General features: G+C 35.8%; 2 protein-coding genes across 2 annotated transcripts; one reads left to right on the plus strand and one right to left on the minus strand.

Moving 5' to 3' along the window:
- Window positions 1–10,259: 10,259 nt before the first annotated feature.
- On the minus strand, window positions 10,260–18,002 carry LOC119071521 (ornithine decarboxylase 1-like). The gene is made up of 8 exons (XM_037176394.1): window positions 17,664–18,002; window positions 12,127–12,338; window positions 11,881–12,043; window positions 11,416–11,800; window positions 11,104–11,349; window positions 10,974–11,036; window positions 10,457–10,602; window positions 10,260–10,388 (listed from the first exon to the last, which is right to left on the minus strand). The coding sequence occupies exons 2-8, from the start codon at window positions 12,308–12,310 to the stop codon at window positions 10,334–10,336; spliced, it is 1,242 nt and encodes a 413-aa protein (XP_037032289.1). The 5' UTR covers window positions 12,311–12,338; window positions 17,664–18,002; the 3' UTR covers window positions 10,260–10,333.
- A 2,731-nt stretch (window positions 18,003–20,733) lies between these two features.
- Window positions 20,734–23,809, plus strand: LOC119071522 (G patch domain-containing protein 1 homolog). Its single transcript, XM_037176395.1, has 8 exons — window positions 20,734–20,909; window positions 20,992–21,179; window positions 21,240–21,302; window positions 21,364–21,897; window positions 21,957–22,119; window positions 22,193–22,571; window positions 22,628–22,774; window positions 22,849–23,809. The coding sequence occupies exons 1-8, from the start codon at window positions 20,840–20,842 to the stop codon at window positions 23,804–23,806; spliced, it is 2,502 nt and encodes an 833-aa protein (XP_037032290.1). The 5' UTR covers window positions 20,734–20,839; the 3' UTR covers window positions 23,807–23,809.
- Window positions 23,810–24,086: the final 277 nt, after the last annotated feature.

Below are 24,086 nucleotides of genomic sequence, written 5' to 3' on the forward strand. Positions count from 1 at the left end.
AATGTACCAAAAATGTGAATTTTTTAGCGGTTTAATAAAATTCCCAAAAATTGTGCCAAAAATGGGAATTTTCTACTGGCTTTAGATAAAATTCCCAGAAAATGTACAAAAAATTTGAATTTTCTAGCGGCTTTAGATAAAATTTCCAGAAAATGTACTAAAAATGGCAATTTTCTAGCGGCTTTAGATAAAATTCCCAGAAAATGTGCCAAAAATGGGATGGGAACTTTATAGCGGCTTTTGAAAAAATTTCCAGAAAATGTACCAAAAATGTGAATTTTTTAACGGTTTTCGATAAAATTCACAAAAATGTTCCAAAAATGTAAATTTTCTAGCGGCTTAAGATAAAATTCCTAGAAAATGTGCAAAAAATGGGAATTTTCTACTGGCTTTAGATAAAATTCCCAGAAAATGTGCAAAAAATGGGAACTTTCTAGCAGCCATAGATAAAATTACCAGAAAATGTGCAAAAAATTGGAATTTTCTACTGGCTTTAAATAAAATTTCCAGAAAATGTGCAAAAAATGGGAACTTTGTAGCAGCCATAGATAAAATTAACAGAAAATGTGCAAAAAATTGGAATTTTCTAGCTGCTTTAGATAAAATTTCCAGAAAATGTACCAAAAATGTGAATTTTCTAGCGGTTTGATAAAATTCCCAGAAAATGTACAAAAAATGGGAACTTTCTAGCGGCTTTAGGTAAAGTTTCCAGAAAATGTACCAAAAATGTGAATTTTTTAGCGGTTTAATAAAATTCCCAAAAATGGTGCCAAAAATGGAAATTTTCTACTAGCATTAGATAAAATTCCCAGAAAATGTGCAAAAAATTGGAATTTTCTACTGGCTTTAGATAAAATTCCCTGAAAATTTGCAAAAAATTGGAATTTTCTACTGGCTTTAGATAAAATTCCCAGAAAATGTGCAACAAATGGGAACTTTCTAGCTGCTTTAGATAAAATTTCCAGAAAATGTACCAAAAATGTGAATTTTCTAGCGGCTTTAGATAAAGTTTCTAGAAAATGAACCAAAAATGTGATTTTTCTAGCGGTTTGATAAAATTCCAAAAAATGGTGACAAAAATGGGAATTTCTACTGGCTTTAGATAAATTTGCCAGAAATTGTGCCGAAAATGGGAATTTTCTAGCGGTATTAGATAAAATTCACAGAAAATGTACCAAACATGTAAATTTTTGGTACATTTTCTGGAAGCTTTAGATCTTAAGATAAAATTCCTAGAAAATGTGCAAAAAAATGGGAATTTTCTAGTGGCTTTAGATAAAGTTTCCAGAAAATGTACCAAAAATGTGAATTTTTTAGCAGTTTGATAAAATTCCCAAAAATGGTGCCAAAAATGGGAATTTTCTACTAGCTTTGAATAAAATTACCAGAAAATGTACAAAAAATGGGAATTTTCTAGCGGCTTTAGATAAAAATTCCAAAAAATGTACAAAAAATGGGAATTTTCTAGCGGTTTAATAAAATTCCCAAAAAATGTGCAAAAAATGGGAATTTTCTACTGGCTTTAGATAAAATTCCCAGAAAATGTGCAAAAAATGGGAACTTTGTAGCAGCCATAGATAAAATTACCAGAAAATGTGCAAAAAATTGGAATTTTCTAGCTGCTTTAGATAAAATTTCCAGAAAATGTACCGAAAATGTGAATTTTCTAGCGGTTTGATAAAATTCCAAAAAATTGTGACAAAAATGGGAATTTTCTACTAGCATTAGATAAAATTCCCAGAAAATGTGCAAAAAATAGGAACTTTGTAGCAGCCATAGATAAAATTACCAGAAAATGTGCAAAAAATTGCAAATTTTCTAGCTGCTTTAGATAAAATTTCCAGAAAATGTACCAAAAATGTGAATTTTCTACTAGCTTTAAATAAAATTTCCAGAAAATGTGCAAAAAATGGGAACTTTGTAGCAGCCATAGATAAAATTACCAGAATATGTGCAAAAAATTGGAATTTTCTAGCTGATTTAGATAAAATTTCCAGAAAATGTACCAAAAATGTGAATTTTCTAGCGGCTTTAGATAAAAATTCCAGAAAATGTACTCAAAATGGGAATTTTCTAGCGGCTTTAGATAAAATTCCCAGAAAATGTGCCAAAAATTGGAATTTTCTAGCGGTTTTAGATAAATTCCCAGAAATTGTGCCAAAAATGGGAATTTTCTAGCGGTTTTTGAATAAGTTCACAAAAATTGTGCCAAAAATGGGAACTTTCTAGCGGCTTTAGATAAAGTTTCCAGAAAATGTATCAAAAATGTGATTTTTTTAGAGGTTTGATAAAATTCCCAAAAATGGTGCCAAAAACGGGAATTTTCTACTGGCTTTAGATAAAATTCCCAGAAAATGTGCAAAAAATTGGAATTTTCTACTGGCTTTAGATAAAATTCCCAGAAAATGTGCAAAAAATGGGAACTTTCTAGCGGTTTGATAAAATTCCAAAAAATGGTGACAAAAATGGGAATTTTCTACTAGCATTAGATAAAATTCCCAGAAAATGTGCAAAAAATTGGAACTTTATAGCAGCCATAGATAAAATTACCAGAAAATGTGCAAAAAATTGGAATTTTCTAGCTGCTTTAGATAAAATTTCCAGAAAATGTACCAAAAATGTGAATTTTCTAGCGGCTTTAGATAAAATTTCCAGAAAATGTACTAAAAATGGGAATTTTGTAGCGGCTTTAGATAAAATTCCCAGAAAATGTGCCAAAAATGGGAACTTTCTAGCGGCTTTAGATAAAGTTTCCAGAAAATGTACAAAAAATTTGAATTTTCTAGCGGCTTTAGATAAAATTTCCAGAAAATGTACTAAAAATGGCAATTTTCTAGCGGCTTAAGTTAAAATTTCCAGAAAATGTGCCAAAAATGGGAATTTTCTAGCGGCTTTAGATAAAATTCCCAGAAAATGTGCCAAAAATGGGATGGGAACTTTCTAGCGGCTTTTGATAAAATTTCCAGAAAATGTACCAAAAATGTGAATTTTTTAGCGGTTTTCGATAAAATTCACAAAAATGTTCCAAAAATGTAAATTTTCTAGCGACTTAAGATAAAATTCCTAGAAAATGTGCAAAAAATGGGAATTTTCTAGTGACTTTAGATAAAGTTTCCAGAAAATGTACCAAAAATGTGAATTTTTTAGCGGTTTAATAAAATTCCCAAAAATGGTGCCAAAAATGGGAATTATCTACTGGCTTTAGATAAAATTTCCAGAAAATGTGCAAAAAATGGGAATTTTCTAGCGGCTTTAGATAAAGTTTCTAGAAAATGTACCAAAAATGTGATTTTTCTAGCGGTTTGATAAAATTCCCAAAAATGGTGCCAAAAATGGGAATTTTCTACTGGCTTTAGATAAAATTACCAGAAAATGTGCAAAAAATAGGAATTTTCTAGCGGCTTTAGATAAAGTTTCCAGAAAATGTACTAAAAATGGAAATTTTCTAGCGGCTTTAGAGAAAGTTTCCAGAAAATGTACCAAAAATGTGAATTTTCTAGCGGCTTTAGATAAAATTTCCAGAAAATGTACCAAAAATGTGAATTTTTTAGCGGTTTTCTATAAAATTCACAAAAATGTTCCAAAAATGTAAATTTTCTAGCGGCTTAAGATAAAATTCCTAGAAAATGTGCAAAAAATGGGAATTTTCTAGTGACTTTAGATAAAATTTCTAGAAAATGTACCAAAAATGTGATTTTTCTAGCGGTTTGATAAAATTCCCAAAAATTGTGCCAAAAATGGGAATTTTCTACTGGCTTTAGATAAAATTCCCAGAAAATGTACAAAAAATTGGAATTTTCTAGCGGCTTTAGATAAAATTTCCAGAAAATGTGCCAAAAATGGGAACTTTCTAGCGGCTTTAGATAAAGTTCCCAGAAAATGTACCAAAAATGTGATTTTTCTGGCGGTTTGATAAAATTCCCAAAAATGGTGCCAAAAATCGGAATTTTCTACTGGCTTTAGAAAAAATTCCCAGAAAATGTGCAAAAAATGGGAATTTTCTACGGTTTTAGATAAATTCCCAGAAATTGTGCCAAAAATGGGAATTTTCTAGCGGTTTTAGAATAAGTTCACAGAAATTGTGCCAAAAATGGGAACTTTCTAGCGGCTTTAGATAAAGTTTCCAGAAAATGTATCAAAAATATGATTTTTCTGGCGGTTTGATAAAATTCCCAAAAGTGATGTCAAAAATGGGAATTTTCTACTGGCTTAAGATAAAATTCCCAGAAAATGAGCCAAAAATTGAAATTTTCTAGCGGATTTAGATAAAATTTCCAGAAAATGTACTAAAAATGGGAATTTTCTAGCGGCTTTAGATAAAGTTTCCAGAAAATGTACCAAAAATGTGAACTTTCTAGCGGGTCTATATAAAATTTCCAGAAAATGTACCAAAAATGTGAATATTGTAACGGTTTGATAAAATTTCCAAAAATGGTGTCAAAAATGGGAATTTTCTACTGGCTGAAGATAAAATTCCCAGAAAATGTGCAAAAAATGGGAATTTTCTAGCGGCCTTAGATAAAATTTCCAGAAAATGTACTAAAAATTGGAATGTGATAGATAAAATTCCCAGAAAATGTGCCAAAAGTGGGAATTTTCTAGCGGTTTTAGATAAATTCCCAGAAATTGTGCCAAAAATGGGAATTTTCTAGCGGTTTTAGATAAAATTCACAGAAATTGTGCCAAAAATGGGAACTTTCTAACGGCTTTAGATAAAATTCACAGAAATTGTGCCAAAAATTGGAACTTTCTAGCGGCTTTAGACAATGTTTCCAGAAAATGTACCAAAAATGTAAATTTTCTAGCGGTTTGATAAAATTCCCAAAAATGGTGCCAAAAATGAATTTTTTCTAGCGGTTTTAGATAAAATTCCCAGAAAATGTGCAAAAAATTGGAACTTTCTAGCAGTCATAGATAAAATTTCCAGAAAATGTACTAAAAATGGGAATTTTCAAGCGGCTTTAGATAAAATTACCAGAAAATGTGCCAAAAATGGGAATTTTCTAGCGGTTCTAGATAAATTCCCAGAAATTGTGCCAAAATGGGAATTTTCTAGCGGTTTTAGATAAATTCCCAGAAAGTGTACCAAAAATGTGAATTTTCTAGCGGTTTGATAAAATTCCCAAAAATGGTGTCAAAAATTAGAATTTTCTACTGGCTTTAGATAAAATTCCCAGAAAATGTGCAAAAAATTGGAACTTTTTAGCAGCCATAGATAAAATTCCCAGAAAATGTGCCAAAAAATGGGAATTTTCTAACGGTTTTAGATAAATTCCCAGAAATTGTGCTAAAAATGGGAATTTTCTAGCGATTATAGATAAAATTCACAGAAATTGTGCCAAAAATGGGAACTTTCTAGCGGCTTTAGACAATGTTTCCAGAAAATGTATCAAAAATGTGAATTTTCCAGCGGTTTGATAAAATTCCCAAAAATAGTGTCAAAAATGGGAATTTTCTAGCTGCTTTAGATAAAGTTTCCAGAAATTGTGCCAAAAATGGGAACTTTCTAGCGGCTTTCGACAATGTTTCCAGAAAATGTACCAAAAATGTGAATTTTCTAGCGGTTTGATAAAATTCCCAAAAATGGTGCCAAAAATGAGAATTTTCTACTGGCTTTAGATAAAATTCCCAGAAAATGTGCAAAAAATGAGAACTTTCTAGCAGTCATAAATAAAATTACCAGAAAATGTGCAAAAAATGGGAATTTTCTAGCTGGTTTAGATAAAGTTTCCAGAAAATGTACTAAAAATGTGAATTTTCTAGCGGCTTTAGATAAAATTTCCAGAAAATGTGCAAAAAATGGGAATTTTCTAGCGGTTTGATAAAATTCCCAAAAATGGTGCCAAAAATGGGAATTTTCTACTGGATTTAGATAAAATTCCCAGAAAATGTGCAAAAATGGGAATTTTCTAGCTGCTTTAGATAAAGTTTCCAGAAAATGTACCAAAAATGTAAACTTTCTAGCGGCTTTAGATAAAATTTCCAGAAAATGTACCAAAAATGTGAATTTTCTAGCGGTTTGATAAAATTCACAAAAATGAGAACTTTCTAGCAGCCATAGATAAAATTACCAGAAAATGTACTAAAAATAGGAATTTTCTAGCGGTTTGATAAAATTCCCAGAAAATGTGCCAAAAATGGGAATTTTCTAGCGGTTTTAGATAAATTCCCTGAAATTGTGCCAAAAATGGGAATTTTCTAGCGGTTTTAGATAAAATTCACAGAAAATGTGCCAAAAATGGGAACTTTCAAGCGGTTTGATAAAATTTTCAAAAATTGTGCCAAAAATTGGAATTTTCTACTGGCTTTAGATAAAATTCCCAGAAAATGTACAAAAAATGAGAACTTTCTAGCAGTCATAAATAAAATTACCAGAAAATGTGCAAAAAATGGGAATTTTCTAGCTGGTTTAGATAAAGTTTCCAGAAAATGTACTAAAAATGTGAATTTTCTAGCGGCTTTAGATAAAATTTCCAGAAAATGTGCAAAAAATGGGAATTTTCTAGCGGTTTGATAAAATTCCCAAAAATGGTGCCAAAAATGGGAATTTTCTACTGGATTTAGATAAAATTCCCAGAAAATGTGCAAAAATGGGAATTTTCTAGCTGCTTTAGATAAAGTTTCCAGAAAATGTACCAAAAATGTAAACTTTCTAGCGGCTTTAGATAAAATTTCCAGAAAATGTACCAAAAATGTGAATTTTCTAGCGGTTTGATAAAATTCACAAAAATGAGAACTTTCTAGCAGCCATAGATAAAATTACCAGAAAATGTACTAAAAATAGGAATTTTCTAGCGGTTTGATAAAATTCCCAGAAAATGTGCCAAAAATGGGAATTTTCTAGCGGTTTTAGATAAATTCCCTGAAATTGTGCCAAAAATGGGAATTTTCTAGCGGTTTTAGATAAAATTCACAGAAAATGTGCCAAAAATGGGAACTTTCAAGCGGTTTGATAAAATTTTCAAAAATTGTGCCAAAAATTGGAATTTTCTACTGGCTTTAGATAAAATTCCCAGAAAATGTACAAAAAATGGGAATTTTTCAGCAGCCATAGAGAAAATAACGTGGCGAAAAATGTTTCAAATTTGGGCCCTTGGACTAAGGCCGCTACTCGGCCCTAAGTGTTTTTTGCACATAAATCGAGTAAATCTCATCCGATTTTGCTAGATTTAGTTTTTTGTGGAAGGTAATTGAATACCGAAAAGAACGTGGCAAAAAAAGTTTCAAATTTGGGCCCTTGGACTAAGGCCGCTACTCGGCCCTAAGTGTTTTTTGCACATAAATCGAGTAAATCTCATCCGATTTTGCTAGATTTAGTTTTTTATGGAAGGTAATTGAACATCGAAAAGAACGTGACGAAAAAAGTTCTAAATTTGGGCCCTTGGACTAAGGCCGCTACTCGGCCCTAAGTGTTTTTTGCACATAAATCGAGTAAATCCCATCCGATTTTGCTAGTTTTTGTTTGATTTGAGAGATAATTGAATACCCATTAGAAGGTTGGCAAAAAATTTTGTGTTTCTAAAATAATGTCGTAAATTGTTGGTTTTATTTGAGAGGTACTTGGTACGGGCTTTCGTAATTGCGCTATGCGCAATTTTAAAAATGAACACTTTTAGTAAATTTGGCCATGCCCAACTTGACTTGCATTTTGGTAACAGACGCATTAGAAGGTTGTAGACGTATTATATTAGGGTTACGGGCGTATTACGGCTACGGACGTATTATGGTTACGGACGAAATAGGATTACGGGTCGTACGGGGCTAAGTCGCAGCAAACGCTCCGACTGTTCTGATGCCTTGTTTGATAGCAAATTCTAGCAAATTTTGGAAAATATTAGCAAATTCTAGCAAATTTTGGCAAAGAGGAAATTTGGAAAATTCAATTTCCCAAAAATAGGCCATGATGCTAACAAGGCAAAGAAAGATAATGTAAGTGATTTTAAAGGGCGAATAGCTTTTCAGTAGAGAATGAAGTAAAAGAAATGAAGAGTTTCACAATAAAGGCTTTTGATACGAATAGGTGTTTCGTACGGGTCGGCGTTAGCTATGTTTTTTAAGATTTTTCTTCGTTTCTTGGCACGAAAATTTGTGGAAAAAGTATTTTTCCTGGAAATTAAAAAAAAAAAAAATCCAGTTGGAAAAACCTGTCATATGAAAACTTGTGAAGTCGAATATCTCTGAAAATTAAACACCTTTTTTGGTGGTGTCAGTATTTGGGTTCCCCAAAAAGTGTCCCGGAAAATTCATCAACTTTGTAGCCATTTCCAATCAATTTTTCGTAAATGAGGAGTGAATGAAAGCTACATGAGAACAATGAAAGACGCGTAGCTACAATTTGGGATACGAGTTTTATTGTTTCTTGGTTCCTTGATTTCTGTTCAACGATTATTCATGGTATAAGGAACTGTAGAACTGCAGGGAATTCATACGATTTTTCTGGCCATATTTTCGGCTAACATTTGGACTTTTGACAAGTTTGAAGTCCCTAGAGGTCAGTTCCTACAAATAAATGACGTCGTCATGGTTCCCAAAATTCTAGTACTCCATATGATCCATCATATTTCCAATCGTATAATTCAAGGAATTTGAATGAATTTCTAAGGTTTTTTTTAGGATTATTGACGAGGCAATGTATAGGATCCCAAAATTACAGCACATTCGTGGTCTACCATCTTCCCAGTTATAGAATTCGGAGGGAAGGATTTGCGAGTTTTTTTCGAATCTGTTCTGAATTTCGGGATTGTTGGGGTGGCAATAGGTTGGTTCCTAAGATTCCATCATGATTTTATAGACGTAATTGGTTTTTTGCTAAATTTTAGTTTGATACACATGGTCCTTCGTACGCTATACGCATTTTCTAGGAATAAATCGGTTTTCGACTTCGGTCAACTTCTTTTGAGCTCTGAGCTTTTTAGACCCGTACCAAGTACTGGGGTCTTATAGGTTTACGCATACGTTTGTAACACGTCGAATTGGACTCCCTAAGTAAGGGGAAACCTATTGTGGTTGTCCAGAGATGCCAAATCATCGGGAAAAAAATGTTCGTCCGTCTGCCCGTCCGTCTGTCTGCACGATAACTTGAATAAAACGCATCCGATTTTGAAAATTCTTTTTTTTTTCCGTTTGGTAATGTCAAAAGACAGACTAAGTTCGAAGATGAGTGATTTTGGATCGACCCCTCCCGAAGAACAGGATAAAAGATACGTCAAAAAAAAGGTATTTACAATACCGATCGACAAAAAAAAAGTTTATGGAAATCGGATGACCGACTCGTGAGTAAGACCTCTTGGTGTGAAACAGGCACAGAGCGGCAAGCAGTTTTTGAACATATTTCGTCTGTTCTCGCTTTATTAGATAGGTATTGACCGTACCAATCAGGGAAAAAAAAGTTTATGAAATTATGTTCTCCGGAGCGTGAGCTAGGTCTCTTGGAGTGAGCTCTTATCTGGCTACTCGGCCGTACAGTGAACGTGGAGTATTTTGTCAATATCTCGAGTAAATATTGACCGAATTTCATTAATTTTTTTTTGTTTGAAAGGTATTAACGAATGTAAAGCGTCGGTACTATTTCCGGTCTCCTAATAAAATGGCTGCCGGCGGCCATATTGAATTTTATTAAAAGTGATATATCTTGGGAAAAATGGTACTTAGAGAGTTTCTGTTAACATGGTAATAATTTGTTATGTGTGTGGGGTGTTTCAGGCATTCCATCTATCAGGCATGGACATCTATATATATCTATATTCACCTATATTGAGCTATATACAGGCATATAGAGATATGTAATAGCATATATTTATCTGTGAAATGTTTATTTATAGTGAAATATAGGTAAATATAGCGGTATATAGCTGTTTAAATAGGAATTTATGAAATTTGACTTCGTACGGGGCTGTCTATATTGCCTCCGGCAATTTATTTGTATATGATAACAAGGCAAAGAGTGGATAATGTAAGTGAATTTAAAGGGAGAATAGTTTTTTAGCAGAGAAGAAAATGAAGTAAGAGAAATGAAGAGTTTCACATGAAATACTTTTGATACGAATAGGTGTTTCGTACGGGTCGGCGTTAGCTATGTTTATAACCGAATTCCCCTTCAGGTGATCGACGAATTGGTAATAGTACAACAAAGATCCGAAGAAATAACTTTTTTTCTTCATTTTATTAGACAAAAAAAACTTTAAATTCCAAAAAGCAAGCAGAAAACTCACAAAAAATTTGCTGCTCTTGTTTCCACAAAAAAAAATTGTAAATTTTTGAACGATTACACATAACCGCCAATGAAATGCATCCCGATTAATACGTGTCGAAAGGATATATACACTGCTGCCACCTACTCCGATTCAATTGAACCATCGATGTCCTCCAGCGTAATCATTAAATCGTTCCTACGGATTGAATTGAAAGTATGGGTTAGATGAAACTGGAATAAGAAACGGAATGGCACACCACTTACAGATAAGATTTTTCCAAATAATATTCGATCGTAGGCAATGGAAAACCATTGAACGGACTGGCTATGGGTACTGTATACGCGCCCATATTCTCAAACATTATAACGTCGTCGATTTGCATTTCCGGAAGGAAGACACTCTCGCAGACCTGAAAGTAAAGAGGAATGAGGTGAGAAATAGAACCGATTTGCGTGCATGTCAACAGAGAATGTTAAGTTGAGTCTATTGGTGACTATGTGTCTGTGAGTAAGTTGAACTAGGTAAACGAGGTGCGTAAACACGTACTATACTGGCTCGAATGAAAACTTCAAAGATCAGAGAAGAATAGAGGTTGACCCGAAGCCGACTTAAATCCGAGACCCAAAAGTTAATTTGACTTCGGAAGTAGCTAGGCCAACAACGTAGCGATCACCTCATCTTCTCCATGAAATTTCAACTAGACTATTGACACAATTAGAGACTGTAGCACATGTCCCTATAGTAACGACGTCGGACTTAAGAGAATTTTCTGAATTTTACCTGATCCAAGGCATCGCAAGTGGGTCCCCAGATGCTGCTCTTGAACACTTCACCTTTGTGCGTCTGTAAAAATAAATGGAAATTCGTTTCAATCACACATCACCCGCATTTTTGCACGACAATGACATACCTCAATCGGAACCGGTTGGACCACTTTGTGATCGTACAGAATGCAATTGAACGAACCGTATACGCCGTCGTTGATGAAGTACATCATATTTTCGACCTTTCCATTGCGAACCACTTCACGTTTCGAGTGAATGCGACAGGCCAATGTGTAGGCGGACGCAACGTAGAATCGGCCCGGTTCGGCAATGATGGTCACATCATTGTTTGGAAAGTATTTATCCAACGACGGATTGATTATGTTGGACAGCTGTGGATGGAATTTGATGTTTTAGGTATCAATCCGTTGGTTCAGTGCAACAACAAAACAACAAACCTCGTACAAGCTGGTGTTTTTATCGCCCGGAAATCCGCCACCAATGTCCAGTAACGTAAAATAGTATCCGACCGTAGCAGCGTAATCGAATAAACAGCGAGCAGTGTATACTGCCTTGGCATAAACTGGTAAGTCCATGCAGCCGGAGCCAACGTGAAACGATATGCCGACCACATGTAAGCCCAGGTCATAGGCCAATTTAATTAGAACTGGTGCTTCAATGCCCGGATCACAGCCAAACTTTTCACCGAGTGGACATTGAGCTACTTTAGCATCGCAACGAATACGTAGCACGAGCTTAGCATCAGGGAAAAGTTTTTTTATTTTGAAAAGTTCAATTTCACTATCAAATGTCATCGTTTCAACATTGCTTGATTCAGCGTAGCTAAAATGGGACAAGATTCAATTCGTTAAAAATCCGTTGTAATGGCTCACACAACACGAGGTGCAGCAGTTAATACCAACCTTAAATGTGACTTTGGTTTTGTTGGATTTGCGAAGATAATGCGAGAAGGAGGGACGCCAAGATCAAGTACCTTATTGATTTCCCCTTTTGAAGCACAGTCGAAGCCCGTACCCAACGAGGCAAGAATTTTCAGAACCATGGGGCTGTCGTTACATTTGACGGCTGAAAGGAAGCACATTTGAGCGTTATTTGAGCCTGACCATACAGTTCAATAAATGGAAAGAATCGGTTGCCTCAAAACTCACCATAAAAGGGAACAACACGTGGTAGAAATTGTGTCCAAATTCTGTGTTTCTTAATGATGTCGGTCAAATCACAGATATACAAAGGCTCTTCTTGTATATCCGTCAAGGCTCTTTTTCTGATAATATCCAGGGCAATGGGCGGGTCGTCAACAATCGAAACATTGTTTAGTCCAATGGCTTTCATTTTTACGGTGCGGTTTTATTGCACTGAACTGAATCTGGAATTAATTCGAAAAAAAAAGATTTTATTAGCAAAAACCAGAAGATCATCAAAGTTCCAGAAAAATGATAACAGATGACGTTGCACCCGCTCGTTTGGGTGGATGCAACGCCAACTGTCATCATTTCTCTCCTACATTTAATCCAATCTATCAAAAATCAAAAATGACAAAGTGAAAAGCTCAAAAGCTCATTAAAAGCATCATCATAATCCCCAATATCAAAATTCGGTGGTGGCACAGCATGTCGAATTCAAAATTATGATAACGGCTTCTAATCTGTCATCGCGGTAAGTTCTTGAAATCCTTGAACAACGTGTGTCGTCAATGATAACGAGTGTGTCGTACCGTCGGGTACAGTTATTTCATTAAGTCAAAAATTCGTACAAACAATCCAAATAGATTGTAGGAAGTCAATTTGAGCTTATCTCACGCTGACATTTTTTTAAAGATAATTTTCGAAGGTTACGAAATATTTGGGTCGTTCAAGATCCAGTAAAATTTACTTCAGTCCCGGTAAATGATGATTTGATAAGTTTGTGATGAGTTGACAATCACACCTTTCTTACAAAAATTTCCGTTGATTCTGTATGCAAAATAAACAAATCCAAAGTTCATTAAACAAAATGCAGTCAGCCTGCAGTTAATCGTTGATTGCCCAACTGTTACCATTACATTGAAACATAGCGATAAGAAAAGTCAAGGCCGTTAGATAGACAAGTCTACACATTAAACATCATTTGTTGCGTCTGCAGTATACATGGAAGTACAACGACTGATAGTCCGTGTTCTATGTAACGAAAAGAAGCACAAAAAGAAATATTCATTTATTGCCTGCCCCATGCGAAAATGAACCATTACGTATGGGCTTCTTTCGCTTAATTTTTTTCCAGTTTCCCATGTGGAAATCAACTTTCCATGGAACAGGTAGTAAACTGGTTGGATGCTGCTACGTACTTTATTACTTCGGGAACAAACTCGGAAACTCGCAAGTGTGTTTTTAAGCAACTTACTTCTGTCATTGTTTTTCGTAGACTGTAGAGTTGTATATGTCGTCTTCAGCTCGAATATACAAAGACTTCACTTGTCGAAAAGACAGTTAGCGAAGCTTGTTGCTCAAAAACACCCTTGTCAGTTTGGTTTTATCACAAAATTGTTACCTCAGGTAATCAATTACTTTCACAGCATCCAATGTAACCTACTATTACAATGCCGACTATTATGCCGAAAACCGTACTTTTCAAGCTGCAAGAACTTCCTTCAGCTTCTTTCGATAGACTTTACATAACATAGGATAAAATGTTGGAACGTGACACCTTCGTGTGCTTTTCGATCCGAGGCGGAGCTGAGTTATGCTTGTGATTACAGATATTTAACAAAAATTATTTTTCAATCAAGGGAGTCGAAAATTCGTCAAAAAATGAAGACATGATTTATGGAGGGTCCTTAAAGAAAACCGAGTCTTACAGTGAACGACATCTCAAATGTCTCACTGTCAAATTTTTCTGAGAATTTTATTGTGTCATTGCAAATTCACAATGACATTCTCTGAAAAAAATGACAGTGAGACATTTGAGATGTCGTTCACTGTATCGCCAAGCGAAAATAACTACTAGCAAATCATTTGTTTCGAAAAGTCATTAGACTCGTCTTCGGTTCCGAGTTTGAATTGAATGAATTCTTCATTGGTTAACGAAAACGAACCAAAAAACGAAAATATTTTATTTCTCAACTCAGTGACGAAAAGTAAAACTTTCGTTTGTTTTTTTTTGCGAAAAGCGTTGCTTACATAAGGTGTTATGTCACACTCGACCTGCGGCCTCCGACAAGCTACACACCTAGTGCCAAAAAAAAAACATTAATCAGTCGGGTGACATAAATAACTATTTTAAAACTCTCTCCAGAGTCTTTGATGTTTCAAAAGTTCAATTAAAAAAGAAATGATCGACCTACTGTCGCTGTCAAACTTAATATTTCCATGAGGTCATAGTGATAACGTGATGCTCCAAAGTTGAACGGAATCGTTCAGAGCGATTTTATTTTCTAGCTATCTTGACGTCTCCGCTTGGCAACAAGATGCTTTCGTATGCGATCGAATCTACCTTTTATCAACGGAAAGTGAAAACTACGAAATTAAATTAATAAAGAAAATAGGACGCAAGCCTTCTCAATCATCCCGGTGCAACTTCCAGATAGAATATTTGACAGTTATCGTCGTGATCCTGTCACAGACAAAAACGATTGATGTTGTCAATGTACACAATCTGTTTCATGTTAAACATGTTTTTAGAATCTCGTATTCGGGGCCTTTCAAACGCTGATAATGGGAAAATATAAAAACCTGATTTCCAAAGAAATTTATCAGAACGTTTTGTGTACATAGTTTGATTACTGTTGCTAGGCAAATTTGAATTTGGAGATAAGTCGTTACAATGTTAAAACGTTAATTTGTTACGACGAAATTAGATTTTTATGTAAAATCATTCTCGTTTTGATTTAATTAGAACTAATTTTTGTGCATAAATCAATTCAACTGTCTGATAAACTATGTGTGCACGTGATACGACTTGAAACGAGATGTTTATTTCGTTCTTTATCAACTCTATCAGTTATGAGCGTTATGTGTCATCATCGATTGAACGACATGCTTCCCGAGTAAACAGGTAGCATCTGTGTGACCAAAATTTCTTTTTATTTTTTTGTTGTTTCGGAAAATTTTTGATTCACGTCGCTGTACGCAATTCGTTTCAGATGTTAGTCTTTCGATTAGTCATTATGTCAGTAGCGTTTTCGGTATAAAACATTGTCATGTTTTTGTTTTTCAGAGTTTATCAATTAAAATAGGTTCGTAATCAATAACACAAAGTCAGCCGAGCGGCAATTGAAGCTGTTCAATGGAAATTTTATTTGTTTTGCAACACAATTGGCTGGCAACAATAATTCTTTTAATTAATTAAACCGAAAATGTTGAAATTGAATTTGAAATTTTCTTCATTGTTACAATTACGTATTGAGACACAAATTACAATTGATACAATTGAAACATTTAATTAGGACAGGATTTGAAGCTGGCATTGGAGTCATTTCCCCATCGACAGAAAGTCAATTAAACCGGAAATAAGTCTTCGATAATTAGTTCAATTTTACCTGAACCTGGTCTTGACCTGAGCCCGAAATTAAGATTTTAGCTGAATGAATCTGAGCGTTAAATTTAACTCTTCAGATCTGGTACACCTGATACACACAGGTCAGTTCAGGGCCTATTTAAGCGAATTAAATTACCGAAAATTCTTGAATTGTGGTTTCTCTTAAATACAAGCCAAATGTTTTAGATTTAGCTCAGAAACATCTAAAAAGCCTATACGGAGGCACTTCGATGTATTGTTAGAGAAACGGATAGAACGTGAAGGAGAAATTAGGTATTTTTTCAGGAAACTGACTCTTCTAAAATAGGCCCTGGGTAAGGTTCATGTCAAATTAACCTGAAAAGTTTATCCGAAAAGCATAGCCTTATTTAGAGTTCAATTTCATTCAAGCTGAACCAAATCCAACCCACGGCTTACTTTAGAGAATTTTCTAAAAAAAAATTGGAAAATTCCGAATAAACTTTCTAAAATAAGCCCTGACCCAACATGGCTTAAGTCAGGTCTACTCATTTTAAACAATGGTGACAGCAGTAGCCTGTTTATTAAGCTTTAATTAGAGGGTCTAGCAAAATTTAATGAAAACAACAAATAGGACTCCTCGTACGATCCATTTCCGTTCGTACAGACGTTCAGTACATAATATTTTTGATGGTATGACTGAGAGTAACGAAACTTTCCATCAGTGGACAGACGAAGTCGCACCGGCTGGACTGATTTTCCTAATTGTATGAATATGAAATGTGAATTTAGAGTTAGGGGTCAAAATATCGCAGCTCGAAATATCACATATGAAGCTTAACGACCAACACTTCGTACGGGTCTAGGGAGGTATCACGCTGTCACAAGATGTTACATTGCAAAAGTTAAAAATCATCAAAAAAAACATTTGTCAGATAAAAATGTGTAATAGGTGTTTAATTAACACGGTGATTTGCGTATATTATATGTAAGTCGTCATTGAATTTCGGTTTATCGAGTACATGCAAATCGTTTCCGAATACAAGCAGTTGGTTGAGGTTTGAGTTGGATACTCGTTACGATTTTGTAACGTTCTTGAACCTAAAACTTACACCTACAACTTACTTGCAGCACCTTTTTTCCGTGTAAATTGATTTGAACGACGAAATTGATTATCGGTCGTCAATACCGGTAATACCAGCAGTTCATTGAAATATTGAGACAGAATTTTGATAAGTTGGAAACCGAAACTCGTTTATATGTTTGAAATGGATACTCTATATTCGGAACTGTGAAGCTATTCAGAAAAATGTCAGAAGAGAGGCATTGCACTACAAATTTCAACCATTTTTATTACCTGAAAACCGGTTTTTTTCCAAGAAAAGACAAACGATTTAGGATTCATCTACATATTAGGGTAGCTTTGCTAAAAAGAAAGGACGCTAATGACAAACAAAACCTATTTAATGAGTCACGGCTTGAGTAATTTAAAAGAAATTGGCTTTACAGCAGTGGAATTTTAAGATCCTACATTTTCAATCTGATTCACGCATTTCATTTCAACGTTGTATGTATTAAACAGTTGAACGTATACGTGGTTAATGCATGTGGGTGAGAGAAATGAATAAAATTATATTTGAAATTGAATTAGTTTGGTCTTAATGCCTTCTCTACGAATTCCTTTTTTATTCTGTAGAACGTCCTCCATGAACTATCTAATTTTTACCGAAAGCTTCTTTAAGCTTCTTCATTGATAAAAGTCCTGCAACAAAACCCGTCAAAACTTGATTAGAGCTCTATACAATAGTTGTTATCAATTTAATTTGCATCTACTCTGAAACTGGTATAAATATCTGATTAAATCCAGACGAATCTCAGATCATTAATCCGCATACTGGCATTAATTACAACGAACTTTAATTCATGATAAATTGTCAAATTCACATTATGAACTTTGTTGTAATTATCAGAAGCCACACGATTACAATTACGTCTGTTCCAATTCTGAGAAGTCATATGATGACAAATATTATACGAATAATTCGAACAATATGAGAGCAAAATAAGTACAGTTTTTACAAGAAACATACATCATTTGCGATAACAGAAAAGAAATATGTCATAAACTATACAACATATTGTACGACCACCCGACTTTTATTTCAACTTATTTTACAATATTTTCAGCAGACACATTGAAAATGAAACATGAAACTTACCCTCAAAAATACGGTCGAAAATGAGCGCTTGTATTAAGAAATAAAGAAAAAACAAATTTATTTTGGTTTTTCTTTTCAATTTTTGTCAGGTAGTGCAAATTGATTTTCAAACACAGAATTTCACTCCTTCTATTCACAAATAAATCACATTTTCAAGCAAACGCTGTCTTGGCTGTTCATCAATCTCAAGCAAATTAAACTGATCGGTTTTACAAGCAACACATCATTTTATTAAAGTTAATATTTTGATAACAGCACCAACCGCACACACGAACTCTTGCGACATTTACGGATAATGACAAAAACACGACGAAACAAAATACGATTGTTGAGCGGCAGTGTTGACAACAAAGTAGGGTGTCCAGATCGCAAAATCTATTTTTTCGTCGTCGCTTAGTGAATGAAACTAAATTTTGACAGCTCTCATAGCAATGCAAACAAAATATATTTTCATGTGTCGGGGCCGAAAATGAGGGAGTTTCGAGATTTTTCTCGGGTTTTCGACCCCTTACATGAAAATTTTTTTGAGTATCTGTTTTGGACGTTTGATTTTAGGCACTTTCGCATGTAGCCCTCACTTCGTTCGGGCTACAACTCGCGAAATTGCCTAAAATCAAACGTCCAAAACAGATACACAAAATACTATTCTTTGCATTTCACTATTCGAACACCTAAAACACTAAAAACTAAAACTAATTGACTACTTTCACTGACGTTAACTTTTGTCGCTCGGTTAATCCTGTCAAAGGTAACTTTGGAGCTCTTACAAGAAATGTATTTCATTCACTCACGTTAATTTTTGTCGCTCAGTTAATACTGTCAAAGTTAACTGTGAGGTTAGATTCTCCACGGCCGGTTTTGTCCGTGAAGAATTAACTTGTCAGTGAAACTTGACATTTCTGATATAAAAAGTTTTCGATTTTCGTATTCGCCTGGTCGGTTTGCCTGTAGAGGCGACGCTTTTTTTATAGTACTTCAATGTCACAGCAGTGAAGTTTGTTCATGAAAAAATAATTGAGTGACAGCAGTGACAGCAGTCTGTTTATGAAGAAAAGTACTAAATTGTAATAGATTTTACCATTAGTTTCTAAACTTATTGACCAAAAATAATTATTTTTGAGTGATGACATTGTGTTTAAATAGTGAAAAACAATTTATTAAATTTTGTTTATATTCCCACGGCAGTTGTCGAAATTCACTTTCTTTAACTCGGTGCGTTCACTGGGCGACGAAAAAATAGAATTTCTGTATTTGAGGGTAAATCCTTCTTGACCGATTTTGATCGCGAAGAATTAACCATCTTTTTACTGGGGTCGTATTTCAAAATAAAAATGGCGGCTATTAGCAACTCTAACTTCATTTGAGCAAGGATATAGACTGTTGGGCAGGTCACGCAGACCGCCATTTTATTAGATACGCGGGGACACACAAAACAGAATTCACCTACTATGAAATTGTCAAATTTGAGAATCTATCTTCTACGAAAATGTATGAAAATGTCAAATTTTATGTGTGTCACCCGCGTATCTGTATCTGCGAGACCTCCCCAAAGCTTACCAAGGCTGTATACTTTGGGGAGGTCACGCAGATCAAAGAAAGTAGATAAGTAGGGATGGCCAGTCCATACAAGTCGGAGCACATACGGATTTGCATGGCGTCACCTCAAACGAACTCATTTCTAGTGGAAATTTGCACTAGAAATGAGTTCGTTTGAGGTAGCGCCATGCAAATCCGTATGTGCTCCGGCTAGAACAAATTTGAACGTTTGACCATACCTATCCATTTACTTTCATTGACGCAGATCCATATTTATTAGATACGCGGGAACACACCTTTTCCATACAAACAAACAAACAAATTCACCAAAATTGAATTTGTATGGCGTGGTGAATTTTCTGTATGAAACGTGGTGTGTAACTCACGTATCTGCATCTGCGTGACCTCCCCGAAGTATACAGCCTTGAAGCTTACAGCCTTGCATTTCAGTACAAAATTTTCAAGATTTTATGTGAGAAGGTTACAGCTATTGATTGTTCCGTTATCGCAAAAAATCCACTGAACTGTGCTTGAATTTTCATACAAATTGTAACGCGATTTCAGTTCAGATAAATTAACGGAAAATCAAAGGTTCTGAAAGAACAGATTAAAACAGTTACGAAGAAACTCAGTACGAATTGTGTGTGAAATCAACTTGAAGAAAGTGTTTTTTAGGAAAATTCGGAATTTTGTTTTTGTTAAGTTACTTTTTTGATATAAACTTTGTAGCCGTTGACGCAATTTGTGTGTTACCGCCTTAGTGATCAACACATAGTTGTCTTAACCTGTTAGTTCAGAGCCTTGGGAAAAATAGGCCGCCTTTTATAATCTTATCGATAAAAATGCGACACAGTAGCGTTATACCAGCCTTACAAACTTAATGTATATGAAAATTTTGATTACTGCGTGGAGGCCCCTCTCACAATATATATGTTCTCGTGCTTGGTTCTTGTAACAATCTCAATGATCTCAATACGTTTGTTCCAAGGCCATATGAAATGTCAACTTACTGTCAAATTTCATCCATAGAGACATAACCTCATCAATATTTATATGAAAATCGATCTCTATTGATGACATCATGTTCGTTCGGCCAGTGAAAATTCGTGTTTCGAGTTACTTGGAACAAACCTATACACCCATCGATTGTAAAAGGCTAGGAATTACAAGGTTCTGAAAGAACAGGTTAAGACACCCACGAGGGCGGCTGACACACAAAATTATGACAAATAGATGCTATTTATTGAACATACTCATTACAGATTGTTTGAAATGTCAACTTGAAGAAAAAAAAAAGTTTTTATCAGGTTGACATTTCAAACAATCTGTATTGAGTATGTTCAATAAATACCATCTATTTGTCAAAATTTGTGTGTCACCGCGGTCACCGCCTTCGTGATCAACTCAGTCTTAACCTGTTCTTTCAGAACCTTGAGGAATTATGTTCAAAGCTCAGCACACGAGCAGCCGCAGTTCACATTTCAAAAAATTGTGTGCGATTCTAGATGTGACAGTTTATGGATTTGGGATTCTACCACTTTGTTGTGACTGTCAATGTCAACAAGGAAACCTCAAGAGTTAAAAAACCAATTCATATTTTCGACAAAATCTGCATTTTGAGCTCGAATAGACAACGATGTCGGATGATGATGATGATGATGATAGAACGTGTAGATATGGAACCGCCTTACCAGAACTGCCTGCAGGTAAAATGCAATGAACAAACGACTTTCAAACGTTTGAAATAGATAGACGTCCGGGATGTTAAAGTATGAATTACCTCCACAGACGTTATTCCTACAAAGAAACCGATTACGGTGGCTGATCAAATAGCTGTCGATGCAAATGGAAAGCGGCGTTTTCATGGAGCTTTCACCGGTGGATTCTCTGCTGGCTTTTGGAATACTGTTGGCAGTTTGGAGGGATGGAAACCGAAGGAATTCAAAAGTTCGAGATCGGAAAAGGCTAAACGAATGGTAAAATTGATGTCGGTGGATCGCGGTTCAATTCACTAAATTCTTTCTATGATTCTTTAGACCCAAGCGCCAACGGATTTCATGGATGACGAGGACATGGGCGAGTTCGGAATAGCTCCACAGGTACTTTTCCGTTCAGTTTTAATCAAAACGAAGTTTGCTAAAATTCGGTCTATGTCCGCAGCGGATACAAACCACTGAAGATTTCACTGCTAAGGGTCCGGAAAAAGATAACCGAAAACGACCAGCTTTACGCGATGATGGACCGGTGTTGGGAACGCCAGTGTTGCAGCTATTTCTGAAGCCAGCTAAAGACAAAGCCAGTGTCAGTTTATTGAAAAAGATGGGCTGGCGTGAGAACCAAGGTATTGGATCACGTCTCACTAGACGAGACAAGAAGAAAGCCGCAGCACGCTATATGAAAGAGCGCAGTGGATCTAAGGTCTACAACTGTGATATGGGTCCTTTACAAAAACCGCACGAAGGTTCCGATGACGATGATGTCGAAGATGACGAGGACAACGAGGATTCTGAGTCTGATGATTCCAGCGAAGAAATCACATTCGCTCCGGATGATTACGAACCATTCCTCCACGCTTTTAAGACTAATCGCTTCGGACTCGGTTATGAAGGTCTGAGTAAATCGACCGGTTCAGTTGCCCAAAAGCACATAAATTTATTTGCTCCGTTTGAAGTGCTGGACAGGAAGAACAAGAAGGTAAACCGACGGAATGCTGATTCCCTTCCGCTCATTTAAAGCAAAACTTTTTTCAACAGCTTTCGATAACTGGTCAAGCATTCGGAGTGGGTGCCTTCGAGGAAGACGACGATGACATATATGCCAGAGATGATATGACCAACTATGACTTCAAACTGGGCCAAAAAGCGAAAGCGTTAGTAAAGAAGCAAATTCAAGCTCAAAGTGCTAACATAATAGAAGGTAACAAGCAAACGGTTTAAATTGTCGTCACACCAAATTTCTCACTTTACTGTTGCCTCTGCATTCCAATCAGGCTTCGCTGTTTCGAAGAGTCATCAGAAACGAAAGGACAAGAAAATTTACACCGTCGACGTTCCTGTTTCGTACACGCCAAGGAATTGGGCTCTGCGTAAAAGTCGTTTTGGACCGGCTGTTGTTCAACCAAGTGCTCCACCAACGAACGATGGACATAAAAGGCATATGCTTACAGCTGAGGAGAGAGGCGAGCTGCTTAACGATAAACCTAAACCCAAAGAAGCGACACCATCCACAAGCACTGCAGAACAAACCAATTCATCAGTTGCACCAGAAGTTATCGTTAAAATAGAACCGGATGTGTCTGCAACCACCAAAGCTCCCGAACCGAAAGCGTTGAATTTCATTAAATTACCGGAGTGCTTGAACTTTGATCGGTGAGTAGATGGACACCACAATGTCAGAATTAGCAAAGTAAAATGAATATTTTCAGGTTTGTGTCCGAAAAGGACTTGGTAGTTGTTAAGGAGGAAAAGGTAAAAGTCGAACCGAAAAAGATTGAGGTGACACGAACGAAGACCCTGTGGCAACCATGTAGTTTACTGTATGAGAAAATGAATATTGCTGAACCGACAGGAGGGTATGAGAAACGAGATTGTTCCCTTGCCAACAATGATCCCAAGTTTTAACATGTTTTTTCTCCCCTCCGTTCAGGGCTCGTAAGAAAGGCAACAAAAACAGTGGCAATTTTTCACTCTTCCAATGCTTAAGTGAAACGACAAAAAACCGAAAGAAAACTCATCGCGAGCGGCCGGATTTTACCGAAGTATTTACTGCAGCTCGTGAAGCGGACATTGACCTGATTCATACAAATGCAAACATAATTCCTCTGCCTGTTGCGTCCAATCAGTCCAGCGCATCTTCATCAAAAGTCACCATTGCTGCGCCTGAGCCACAGTCTGTTCCTAGTGTATCTTCTTCGCCGCCGGTACCGAGCACATCGCATTTAATTAAACCGAAGGCCGTGCAGATTCCAACTACCAAAAATAAATCCGACTTGGAATTGAAATCGCTGTCGATGGAAACGAAGCATCCGTCGGAGAAGAAGGATTTATTCAAAGCCATTTTCGATAGTGACGACGAACAGGAAACTTCAATTGAAGCCCATGAAAATAGTCCATCTCAGCCAACAATATCTGAACCAACGATACCGATCCGAAATGAATTCTTACCGAAACCGGCCTCAATTTTGAATGTCCTGCGAAACACTTCACCACCGCGTGGCATTTTTTCCAATATGTTTAGGACTGCGAAAGACGTCCCGGATAAACCGATCGAAATCGAGCCGTCAGCAAGTCAACAAGTCCTGGAAGAAAAGACTGGAATTAGTGAACAGCCAGTAACTCCAGCAGCTCAACCCATCACATTACTCTATGGACCATCGTTGCCAGTAAATAAGTCAATTGTCAATAATGCGATGGCGGTGGCTACTGATTCAATTTCTGCAAATTTTGACAAGAAGTCACGTTACACAGCTGACGAATGGGTCGAGAAGGATCACGTAGATGGCACAGATGTGAAGAGGAGAGACAAGAAAAAACAGAAGAAAGAGAAGAAGCACAAGAAAGAAAAGTCAAAAAAGAAGAAATCGAATAAAGACAAAAGACGATGAACATTGTTGTTTTGGCTTTTAATTTTCCGATGCCCAGTTAGCTTCTATACACAAAAACCGAGACAAAAACCATCCGCTAACTTGCTAATTTGCCTAGCTAGGCCTTCCGTATTTGGCGAATTTTGGTCATGAGCTTAATGTATACCATTTCCTCGTAGAGATTCTTCTATATCGATGTTGGACGTGAAATTAGATATAAAACTGGAAGAGACAGAGTGAAGATCGCATCTTGGTTTTTGTGTCTTAGAATTCTGCACCAAAACTTGAAAGCTTTATCCGT

The sequence above is a fragment of the Bradysia coprophila genome, assembly GCF_014529535.1.
Source record: "Bradysia coprophila strain Holo2 chromosome IV unlocalized genomic scaffold, BU_Bcop_v1 contig_5, whole genome shotgun sequence".
Lineage (NCBI taxonomy): Eukaryota > Metazoa > Arthropoda > Insecta > Diptera > Sciaridae > Bradysia > Bradysia coprophila.